Raw genomic sequence first — 12,488 nt, 5'->3', positions numbered from 1 at the left:
AAGCAAATTATATAGAAATACATAATTATATAATAAATACTTGTGAATGTATTTCTGTAGTTCAGTCAAAATGTGGAGTTTGTGTATATCTTTGTGTGTGTGTGTGTGTGTGTGTGTTTGTGCATGTATACGTACTGCAACGTTGTAATCAAAACAAGTAGAGGGTCCTTTTCTATACCGAGGTGGTTGGACATCCAGACATGGGTCTTGTTTTACTGGAAATGTGTTAAGGAACTTCTCATGATGATTGTTTTCAAGAGATTTATCAAGATGCTTATTTAGAAAGTTTAATAACTTTTTCAATAATGTTTATCTTTGCTACAAGAATCGGAACGAATACTATTTCCATTTTAATACCAAACCTGACATAAAAAAGAGAAAAAACCTTAAACTGGCCACTCGAATTTACTTACGCATTAGAAAGAGATGCACAAAAAGTGTTTTAAATACATTTGATTGAAGTCAAAGTCTGTGTTAAGAAATTCACACTGAATGAACATTACAGGTCCCAAATTTGGTGTCACGATGCTGCAACAGCCAGTCATGACATCTCACATCTCCAGAGTCCCTGGTTTATTCCTAGCCCGGAATAATGTCAGAAGATTTGGTAGACGTTGTCTTTGTATCTATGGAGGTTTTGTGTGTGTGTGTGTGTGTGTGTGTGTGTGTGTGTGTGTGTGTGTGTGTGTGTGTGTGTGTGTGTGTGTGTGCGTAGTGTCCTGTGATATACTGTTGTCCCATCTGAAAGGTATTCCAACCTAATGCCCATTGTTAGGAGCTGCATCCACTGCACACTGAAGATGAATGAATGAATACATGCAGATTATTGGTACATATGGTAGAAGTACAGCTCCAGCTCCCAAACCTCAGTTAAATGTCATTATTTGTGAAAGGATACATTCTTTCTCCCCCTGAGACAGTTTCTCTAAACTACATGTGTTGCAGAGCAGCTTCTCAGCCACCACAAACAGCAAGTTGGTGTTGTTTAATCTCTTGGCATGGATCAACCTGTGGAGCATAAACATTTTAGCAACGTGTTACCTTTATTTTACCATATCTAAAACTTTCAGGATAGCAAAGACCTACTTAAACTCACCATCCACTTTATCCACTTCTACATCTGGATATTCATGCAACTATTTACTCAGCAGTAAAATGCATCCAGATATAAGCCAAAGGTTTCAGGTAATGTTTAAATCAAACACCAGAAATGGAAATGGAAAGTTGGATGGAAAAACAAGGTCTATAATCTAGAGTACACAGAATGGTGCAAATAACTATAAAGCATTCAGCAAACAGCAGTTCTGCGACAGGAAATAACTTTCTCGATGGGAAACGTCAGAAGAGGATGGTTGGACTGGTTCAAGCTGACAGGAACTCAAATAACCACTAATTAAAATTGTGCTGGTGGGCACGGTGGCTTAGTGGTTAGCACGTTCGGCTCACACCTCCAGGGTTGGGGGTTCGATTCCCGCCTCCGCCGTTTGCATGTTCTCCCCGTGCCTCGGGGGTTTCCTCCGGGTGCTTCCTCCACTGGTCCAAAGACATGCATGGTAGGTTGATTGGCATCTCTGGAAAATTGTCCGTAGTGTGTGAGTGAATGAGAGTGTGTGTGCCCTGCGATGGGTTGGCACTCCGTCCAGGGTGTATCCTGCCTTGATGCCCGATGACGCCTGAGATAGGCACAGGCTCCCCGTGACCCGAGTAGTTCGGATAAGCGGTAGAAGATGAATGAATGAATGAATAAAATTGTGCTGAACAGAAAAGCATCTCAGAACGCAACATTTCGAGCCTGTAGGTGGATGGGCTACAACAGCCACACTGGGTTTGTCAAACGTCATCAAAAAAAGGAATCTGTCTGATTTTTTGAGATCACTGAGATTATATTTTCCTTATTCTCATGTTTGATGTGCACAATAACCCTGACATGTATCTACGCCACACTATAAGATGATTAAATAATTGCATGAACGATCATGTGTACAGATGTTTCTAATAAAGTCGTCAGTAAGTGTAGAGTGCTGTAGCATCGTGTATTTATGTAAGCATAAATAAAATACAGAAAAAACAGACAATTCATCTGACCTGGAGCAGTTCTCACAGTCTTGAACTATGCTGTAGCTACTGCTGATGTTCCCGAAGTAGAACTGCTTCTGTACTGTGACACAGCTAGTTTCTCTGGGGTCCATGCTCTCTGCTGCATCAGCTTCATCTACACACACACACACACACACACACACACACACACACACATAAATATTTGGATGCAGGTTTGAAAATATTATTAAAAGCCAAGTTATTTTGTTATCCTCCTGACAAATGCAAACTGATTCTGTCCTAAAACGTTCTGCTACAATACCATCAATCTCCACAATAAACCAAAACCAATAGCTGCTAAATATTTTTAATCCATAATGCATGTTAGAGAGTATTATCATGGGGACTTTTCCTTGTATGCAGTCACCTTTTTCCCTAATAGATTCTGATTACTTTTCATGGTAATTTTAACAGCTAATTTATTTTCTATTTCTGTGACTGTAACTTCTGCAGCTCAACAACTCTGTCCTGTTTTTGTTGAAAGTCGTTTTTTCCATGGTAATGCAGGTAGCTCCCCAAATGTCTTAGACAAACATGAAATGGTGAAAGGTAACGAAATTCCTGAACAACAAACTGAGACAATGTATTTCCCTTTTTTTTTGTTGTTGTCAGATATACACCATATGGCCAAAGAGACTATTGGAGAATACCTGTTAGAATAACCTTCACTCTTCTGGAAAGGGTTTCCACTAGATTTTGGAGAGAGGTTATTGGGACTTGTTCTTATTCAGCATCTAGAGCGTTACTGAGGTCAGCTCATTCAAGTCCATGGTAATTTTGTGGGCTGTGATAGCTTAGTGGTTAAGGTGTTGGACCACTGATTGGAAGGTTGTGAGTTTGATTCCCAGCTCGACCAAGTGCTGGGTCCTTGAGCAAAGTCTGTAACCCTCAGTTATATAAATGTAATCTGCCAGTTCATCCTACAGGTGTTTAGTGTGGTTGAGGTCAGGGCTTTGATCAGGATACATGAGCTCTTCCTTGGTAAACCATATCTTGAACTTTTTCAGCCTTTTAGTTTCAGTGAAGTGAAGCACGAAAAGACATTCTAGACAATTTTGTGCATTCAACTTTGTGTCAAAAGACTGGGGAAGAAGATATGGGTTGGACGGTCCATCGTTCACAAATCTTTGACCATACAGTGTGTATTTAATATACATTTTCTAAATGTACATGCTGAGTTTGTAATAATAACTCGATTGCATAAATTGTGCCAAGAATTCTGGAGTTGACTGCGTAAGCTATTTATTGAACATACCTGTAATGAACCAGCTATGATAGGCAAAACCATAAAGCAACTGCTGAAACAGAGACCTACAGGAAAAAAGACAAGAAAATGAACTAAAAACCTCATGTAGATAAACAATAACCGACATTACAAAAATATTGTATTAAATTCTAAATATATAGAGTGTGATGTATGGTATAGTGCTGACGATACAGATCTGTTTGACACAACTGACACACTGCGTTCTGGATAATCGATGGACATTAACACACCCAGTACGAGATGAAAACCGTTACTACTTGTCAGTGAAAACTCACAGAACATACACACTGATGTATGACAGGCTTGGTTCACTTAACTTCTGCTTAAAAAGAGCCCTATAGCATATTAATAAACATAGCAAAATATAACTTAAATCTCACTTGGAGGACCAATCAAATAAACAGGGTTAGCTCCAGAGTTGAAAATACAATCTATATTATTAGCAATGTTTGTATGAATCTATTACAAACACTTTACATTCATTCTGTCTCATACCATGCAGCTGCTGAGGTCCACCAGGCTACGTTTACCAGGTCGGCAATGGTGGGCTATAAGACAAGAATGCGGTTTGAGAGCACAGCCTTACATCTTAAATGAACATGCTGTTATTTATTCAGCCATGAATGAATTAGTTTGTTTGTTCACAGTCATTTATTTGTTAACTCACCACAAAAACTCCTCTAGGTGCTGCCCCTGTGTTACTGTTAGGCACAGGTCCACACACAGACTGGTAATCATAAGACTCCATGTAGTTGTAGAAGGAGTTGTTGTAGAGCAGATACATCAGAGCTGGGTCCACCTCGCTGAAGAACATGCCGATCTATAAAGAGAAATCAGTGCACAGTGAGGCCTTGAAAATCTGTCTGTGGACTAAATAATCTCTGTAAACAGTGAGATCATATTTCTGAAAAATCAAAGTCTTGAAAAAGTGTGTTTTAAACATTCATGTGACCTTGCTCCAGTCTTGAATCTGATTGGACAAGATCAGGAAGCCACCATCATCGATCAGGTAGCACAGCAAGTCCTGCACAGGTAGTACAAGATTTAATGAATTACAACTGTACATCATAACTACATCATACCTTGTATTTGATTAAAATTATAAAACTAAGAACTAGTAATCTTCTGTTTTATAAGGTAATATATCAGTGACAAATCAGTGAATATGGTCATTAAAAAAAATTAATTAGAGAGTGTGGTCGTACCTCATGGGCCTCACAGTCCATCTCACAGTCACTGGTTTGTCCACACTGAGGAAATTATTTAAACCATACGTATATTCATCAAATAAAAATTTTAAATTGATCTCAATTTGAATACAAATAAATGTAAAATGTAGACTTGTAAAATGTAAGTGTCTTTATTCTTGCACTGTTCACACAGTCCTTGATTCATGGAAGGAGAAGCAAGCAGAGAAAGTGTGCGATCAATTACTAAGGGAAATAAAGCAGTCGATCACAGACTAAGCAAATTTAGGGCTACTACTGTAGCACCACTATGGCTACATTAAGAATTCATATTGATAAGAGAATGAGCTGGATAAGTGATTTGTGTTAGCTGAAGTTTAATGGCTTGTTCAGTCTGCTGTGGATGCCACATTACATCGCACTACACAACCTACACTATCTGTGGTGATACTGCACCATGTGTACCTGCCATGACTGGTACAGTCATGACACTGAGAGATGCAGAATATGCAACATCTTGTCTAAACCTTAGGGCTAATCAGGAGTACATTGACCTTCCAAGACAACACAGTTGTGGCTTAGGGACAACACTAATGTCCTAATGGCCTAAATACTTCTGTTCATGAGATATTTCAGTTTGTTTCTTTTTATTAAATGTACAGACATTTCCAGTTTTCACTTCGTCATTATGGGGAACTGAGTGTAGTTTAATGAGAAAAAAAACTAATCTGAACAATTGTAGTATCAGGCTGCAAAATTTAAAAAGTGAAGGAGGTCTGAATACTTTCTGAATGCGCTGTATGCATATTCAAATGTAATCTGAAAAAGGGAGAGTACATGGATGAGTGTGTTTTACCATTTGAGAGCTCTGTCGAGTGTTATCGGTGTGATTGCTGGCAAGGAACTTAAACTTCGAAGTCCAAACTTCAAGGTCCAACTTTACACCCACAACTGTGTGTGTGTGTGTGTGTGTGTGTGTGTGTGTGAGAGAGAGAGAGAGAGAGAGAGAGAGGTGGATGTCAATAAAACTATGAAAGAAGACATCAAACATCATAAACAAATCTTTTTGATCACCAGATTCATCCACAGATAACAGCTCTCAGGTTAACAGTCTTTAAAACGACATGTTATATATATATATAACAAAATTCCTTCATATTGTTCTATCCCCACAACGTCCATCTACACAAATAGCTTTATAAAACAATGTATTGTATGATCTGAAAGCCATGTGACCACAACGCTTTGTTTTAACTTGGAGCTCCTAAAACTTTATAGTATGTTAAAACAAAGCTTTGTGGTCACATGGCTTTCAAATTATACGCAACTGCCTTAGAGTTATCTGTTATCGTATACTGGCACTTTTTATATCCAGCCCTGATATCTGATTGTGTCTCTATTACAAGTGATAGTTTTGAACAATCTTGAATATTATTTTTCCACTAGGAGAGTAAAATCTGTCAAAAGGATTTCGTTGACTTTAACCTAAAGGGATGCCACTACTGTATATGCACTCAATGGCAATGCTGGGATTTTACTCTAATTTTACTTACATTAAATTCATTCAGGTTAAAAATAACACATTTAACAAGTAAATAATAGAATACATACCAAAACCTTTTTCAGGTTTGAAATGAACACAAAGTGTGCAATGTGTTTGATAGGTAATTTTGTGCAGAAGAAACATTCATATTCCAGGTAAGTGACATAATATTCACTGTAAGATAATGCTGAAATTACCAGCTGGCTTGATGTTTCTGGACCCCACTGTAATGTCCACTGCTGTACTGACCAGGATGCCAACTGTGTCATTCTCTTGATCCTGGAAGATTGCATTTGCTGGAAAAATACGTACGTAAGTAAGTTAGTAAGTAAGTAAGTAAGTAAGTAAGTCAGTAGGTAAGTAGGTAAGTCAGTAGGTAAGTCAGTAGGTAAGTAGGTAAGTCAGTAGGTAGGTAAGGAAATAAATAAATAAAATTCGTCTTCATAGATGAAATCATTTGTTTCAATGGAATATATGACTGACAATCTGATGATGTCAGTCAACACACAAAAGGAAAAACATATAACATGGAAAAACTTTATATTAATAATGAAAAAAATCTGACTTTACAGACGGACTGTAATAGTTGTCCATCTCTTTTGACCTTTGTAAAATAAAATAAAATGTAAAATAAGTGGCTTTGTAAAATAGCCACTAATGTATATTGTGAATCTTTACGTTCACTATGTATTTTTATATGATTAAAGCTCCCTTTTGGATTTAATTTACACCAATTTTTTAAAAAAAGTAAAACTATTTCTCTTTGTGTGTGTGAGTGCGTGTGTAAAAATGTGTTTCTGTGTGTTTACTCACGGCTACGATAGGGTGCTCTAAAGATGTAGCCCTTGTTGTCCAGACTGCGGCGATAATAACTGGCATTAAATGGCTCTGGATCCTCCTCCCATGTCTCAGCAGCTCTGACGAAAACACACACATACAAATTCACACCTTTTGAGAAAAATCTCTAAAATGTACTCTAATACCCAACATGCTGTGTTTGGTTTAAATGAGAATGAGATTCATGTCAACCTGTAATTACAAAGTTGTGTGATAACTGAAATCAGACTCACTTATTGGGAAAAATACGAGTGATGCCTCCGTCTGTAGCTGCAAAAACGGCCAAAAATCCATGCCTAGAGGACAAGAAAATAATGCACACAGACAGACACAAGAGTGTAGCACAAATTATACCTCACAGCAAATGTTATTTGGAGTGACTGGCCTCTCAAGTAAGATATATAATTGTGCCAGGGGACGTAGCCGAATTGCACTAACGTGTTGAGGTCCTTGGTTTTCCACACTTTCTCCACGAGCTGTCTGATAATGCCTGTGTCCAGGATCAGGTTATGCAGCAGGAAGTTGTCACCTTTGTTGGATACATGAAAGACTCTTTAAAACATTGATTAATACTGCTGGGAACTGATTATTGTCTGGTTTATCAGATCAGGGAAAATAACAAAATCATGATGAAGTCAAAATGCTATCGGGAGTTACAAATGAACTACCAACAAGACAGACCTGCTGGCTACTGGATTAAAACATAGAAATCTGTAATTATTTGATACAGTTGATCTAGTGATCTAATAGCCAAATCTATTTCTGAAATATCCAGGAAATTAGTCTCTTGGTATTTGTTATAATAAGTATGATTCAAAAGATACAAACGTGCTGGGATTAAAGTTGCCTAAAATAACATGATCTATACCAGCGGTTAAAAAATGTGTCATGTGGTCTGTGAAACTTAAAACCACAACCCAGCATTACCCAAAGTTAATATTTATTATGAACTATTTGTGAATATTAGTCACTTGGACTGATCGCTTGGATCGAAACTTAAAAACGAGTTTAATCAAAACCTCAGTAACTCATACAAGATAGTTTAAAATATGTGGACATGGACTAAATGTGTTCTGTTTTTTAGGCAAATTATTTTTGTCAACATTTATCTAATATATTAATAATTGGATTATGTTCAGAGTGAGTCTGTGGAATTGATTTTTTACAGATTTCTGGCTGTGTGAGAATCGCTGATCTAAATGGGTATTTTATTGATTCGGTCAAGATTCTCAATGGTTATTATGAACTTTTTTGTAATTAGATAATACATCATGGTATTCAGTGCTGGAGTAGAATTTCTCAAGAAAAGCCTCACATTGTTTGGAGTCTGGCGTTACTTTCTCCATCAGAGCAATGAAGTTGTGCAGGAACTCTGTGTTGTTGCTAGAAAGCTCCAGCTCTTTGCAGTATTCCCTAAGAAGTAGATACATTATTTAACAGTCACAATACACACACATATCTTTAACACCAACACAATCATCACATTGCCACAGTGCATGCCAGCGGCTTTACGAATACGTATTTTGAAGAAAAAGAAACGTGTTTAATCCAAATACGTTGCTACAGTATTTACTTAAAGACAACACACCTTGGAACACAATCAATACATTTGCAGGCACAAAAACATGCACCAAAAATGCAATGGCTCAGCAAAGTACTGCAACATGCAACAGCCGAACCAAACTCGGAAAAATGAGTACATCACATAAAACAATGGCCCGTATTCATCAAAGTCACAAATCTGATTGTAAAACAAGTGTATGCTAATTCCACTCACAGTGTCCTTATTAATGATCTTTAGTGTCAACTTCATGCCACCTAACAACCTGAAAAATGACTGACTTGCTGTCAAATAATCAATATACTGTAAACACCAGTGTCATCAACAAATACAGCAAGTAGGCTACAGCAAGTAGAGCAGTAAACCTGTAAACCTCAGGCTTCCACACAATACAATTCCGATTAAATTTTGAAGGCAATAATTTGATGTTTCAGACCACTGAATCTGCTACGATAAGATAAGATTGAATTTGAAGCCCATGACAAATGTTTCATAGGCATACTGTTAATCAGTGAATGATTATGACATAGAGAGGAATTGTTTTAAGTATTTTAGGTATGGGCAATTTACACATCAATTCACATAGATGAATTATTTTTACACACCAGTTCTCTGACCTTTTTTCTATAACGATCTAATTATAGAAGAAAGTACATAATCTATGAACCCACGGCAAACACTTGCTATCCACTTAATATTTACATGTAATTTGTACACTTGAATGAGAATGAGCACACATGCATCTTTATCAATACATTAGTCCTTCATTTTGGTAATAGGTACATTTGTGAATAATAGACACCATGAAGCTTTGACCTGGATACAAGATTAAAGTGGGTTAGATGCAAATCTATTAATTTGGTAGCCTGACGTTAGGCACTTCATTCATTTCATTCAGTGTTCTGTAGATATGAAATAAGGAACTTGGATTTTCTATATTTCATCAGAAAAAAAATTCTACCTGGCCTTTAACAAAGAGGCCTTCCTTCAGCCTCTGTAAAATAGCACATTCCCATGTTTATTACACATAAAACCACCTTAAACTCAGTATAGCCTGTCTAATTATTCACATTACTGGTTTATTTCTGTAGTTATTTGTCAAGGGTGTGTCTAATGTGTATGGAGCTTGCATACTCTTGGCACTCGGATCAACTTGCGTTGACATGATGTTTCATGACAACAGTTTCATGAATCAAACTCAGATTTGTTCAAACATCATTTCACACATCCAAATCTGTGCTTGTTTTCATGCAGCTCTGATAAATAAATGCCATTGTCTTTACCATGTGATGAAGAAACAGAAAGGTAGTTGTGGGAGCATTAGGATTACAGGACCAGGGGAAATTAAGCTCTTATATTTGACTTAATTTATAATCTCCAACACTTGAGAAAGAGAGAGACAGACATTATAGTATAAAAAAACACAGCAACACACACCTGGAACACAATGTATAGACACACACACACACACACACAAAATGATGACTGCTACTACTAGTTACTAGACACCTCGACAACATTGTTTGTTTACAGATAAAACATAAGACAGATCAATCAAGGTGGGCTCAAGCAATTATGCAGGACTACCTTGGGGCTATCAACACATGTCCCTCTGACTCAAAAGTGTGTGGCAGCAGAGATTCAAAATCTGCAACAGAAAGGGGGCAAGATTATCCATGGAAGCAGTGAGCTCAGTGAGCAGGAAGGAGAGTCTGGGAGAGAGAAAAAACAGCAGCTGCTCTTCAACGGGTGCAGGGACGCAGTGGTGGGGGGGTTGACGTTACCATAGCAACACCGAGGAATCAGGAGGAAAGACCAGCGTTAGCCAATATGGTGCCACAATATAAAGTTTTATTATTTGAGTTTATCACAGGCAAACTTTGAAGCACAAACTGCATGCCAATTTTCTGTTTGTTTGCTGATGCTTTTGCGTGTCGGAGAACTGGCTCAAACGTTCAGTGCTGAATGAAACGAGTTCTCTGACGCAATGCCCACAAAATGGGGAGTGTTTCGTTTGTGTCCTTTTGTAAACAGGCATCAACATGGCCAACTATTTTGCAGGAAAGTGGGTGAGGCGGGGGTCCTGATGGAGGTGTTCACTCCTCAGACTGGCACGTTGGACTGACTTTGTCTATGACACAATCAAAGGATGTGCACTGCATTGTGAAAAGATGAGAAACAGGGCAACACATTCTGCCTGTTAACACTGAAAGTGCTCTATCTTGCTAATAAAAGTTGGAAGCATGACAATAAGTGAAATCCCCAGCAAGCTACAACTACACTGTTAAGTCTCTTGTTAGCTGTGATTACAGTAGTGCCCAGGTAGTATCCCAACCACAATGTCGTGCACATCTATATTGGTATTTCAGAAGGTGTGTGTGATCCATTTCCGTGGCAGTCTGAGGGGTGATAAAGGGACAAAGGTGTCAAGCTGATGGAAACATGGGGGAAAGTGGTAAGGAGAGGACGACAAAAACGAATCAAGAGCGATCACACTCTAGCACTAACACAAGACAAAAGGACTTGAAGGAAACCCTGTTTTCATTTGCTAAAAGTTGAAAAATATGTGCTATTTTGGCTGGGTTACTACTTCAAACACTACAATAAATGGTGTGGTCAAGCACCGGTTTGTAAATGGAGGGCGGTGCCTGTGGGACAACCTGGTAAGGATTACGCACCTGTGAGTTACTGCTCTAATAATGTACTCTCTTTTGCAGTGAACTAGGGGAGGAATTAGAGAGAGGAGCAAGGAGAAAAGAGAGAATGTGCAGAGCTGTGTGTGTGAATGCGTGGGTGTGAAATAAAAACTGAAAATAAAACTGTGTGGAGTTAACCTTTTCTGCCTACATTTGTGCTGAAACCCATGATCTTTGAGGAAGCTACGCTGTCCTCATCACTGTCTGACCTCGTGAAATCTCTTGCTGGCCTCTATGCCACCCAGCATCAAGTGTTCCTGGAACTGTGTGTGCGTCACTGGACAAGAATATCTCATCTGGGTGGTGTTGCAAATGCAGGCAGAAGACCAGGAGCTGATCAAGAGACCCAACTCACCTCCCACTCGCCAATGAGACTGGATGATGACATTGTGGTATCTGTAGAACTCTTTCTCTCCCTGCTATTTTTCCTTAGTATACTCGGCATGGAAATGAGGTCTAATCTTCTAAAACCAATGCCACAGATTTGGGTTTTGCCCACACAATCCTTTATACACTTCCTCTCTTCCTCAGGTGCGGGAAACTGGCCACGTAGAGATAGGCCAGTGAGGCCCAGGCCGACCTGCTGGTGGCCAACATTTTCTTCATTGTTGAACAAAATATGTGTGGATGGGTCCTGCGAGACCCATATATATGGGATTTGCTCGGCTGGACACGTCAAAGTCAGTGCTGTCAAATAAGCTTGGAGGGAGAACAGGGCCCTGGCCCTTCCTAGCTCCAGGAAATCCCTCTGGGGCATTGCCCCATGGAATAGTTGCATGAAGAGATGCTCCGGCATGCAAGTGACCAAATGAGAGCTACCGCTGGTCAATTATGCCTGACTTTCTGCTCTCCTTACTGAATTTTATGTTATTAAAGATAGACTATACTTAGTGACACAGGGCACTCAAACTAAAGAAGAATCAACCCAATTCTTGGTTAGAAAGTGTAATCTGATGGCTGGTTAAATGTGTAACGGGAAAAAACACTGAAATATCCAATGGCCAACTTTTATTTGCATATCGCTAATCGAGGGCAACTTCTAAAGAATTGGGATGGACCGTGTTGGGCCATTAGAGCACTCAGCACAGGGTGATGTATTGGTTTGTATTAGTTCCAGTGTACTATGCAACACGACATCCGCAATCTCTGTCTCAGCACACAATCCCAGCACATAGCAAGTTAGAGGCACTTTGACTGATCCTGACTGATCAAGGCACTATGTTTATGTCACGGACACTAAGTGATCTGTAAAAATTATTAGGTATTAAATCAATTCATACAAACTGATGGTCTCTACTAA

The 12,488-nt window shown here is 38.7% G+C and overlaps 1 protein-coding gene across 2 annotated transcripts in view; it reads right to left on the bottom strand.

Moving 5' to 3' along the window:
• cacna2d2a (calcium channel, voltage-dependent, alpha 2/delta subunit 2a) overlaps positions 1-12,488 on the bottom strand; it is a 208,094-nt gene that overhangs the window by 3,821 nt on the left and 191,785 nt on the right. For both annotated transcript variants that reach the window (XM_060868309.1, XM_060868310.1), the window contains 15 exons: positions 10,080-10,140; positions 8,247-8,344; positions 7,370-7,460; positions 7,165-7,227; positions 6,908-7,011; positions 6,292-6,390; positions 5,408-5,502; positions 4,570-4,614; positions 4,317-4,388; positions 4,032-4,184; positions 3,860-3,912; positions 3,353-3,408; positions 2,086-2,212; positions 899-1,008; positions 136-215 (listed from right to left, as the gene is read on the bottom strand). In XM_060868309.1, the coding sequence (XP_060724292.1) occupies positions 136-215; positions 899-1,008; positions 2,086-2,212; positions 3,353-3,408; positions 3,860-3,912; positions 4,032-4,184; positions 4,317-4,388; positions 4,570-4,614; positions 5,408-5,502; positions 6,292-6,390; positions 6,908-7,011; positions 7,165-7,227; positions 7,370-7,460; positions 8,247-8,344; positions 10,080-10,140 (1,307 nt within the window). The remainder of the gene's footprint in view (positions 1-135; positions 216-898; positions 1,009-2,085; positions 2,213-3,352; positions 3,409-3,859; positions 3,913-4,031; positions 4,185-4,316; positions 4,389-4,569; positions 4,615-5,407; positions 5,503-6,291; positions 6,391-6,907; positions 7,012-7,164; positions 7,228-7,369; positions 7,461-8,246; positions 8,345-10,079; positions 10,141-12,488) is intronic.

This window comes from Tachysurus vachellii, chromosome 4 (assembly GCF_030014155.1).
Source record: "Tachysurus vachellii isolate PV-2020 chromosome 4, HZAU_Pvac_v1, whole genome shotgun sequence".
Lineage (NCBI taxonomy): Eukaryota > Metazoa > Chordata > Actinopteri > Siluriformes > Bagridae > Tachysurus > Tachysurus vachellii.
This window is presented reverse-complemented; position numbering and strand designations above follow the sequence as displayed.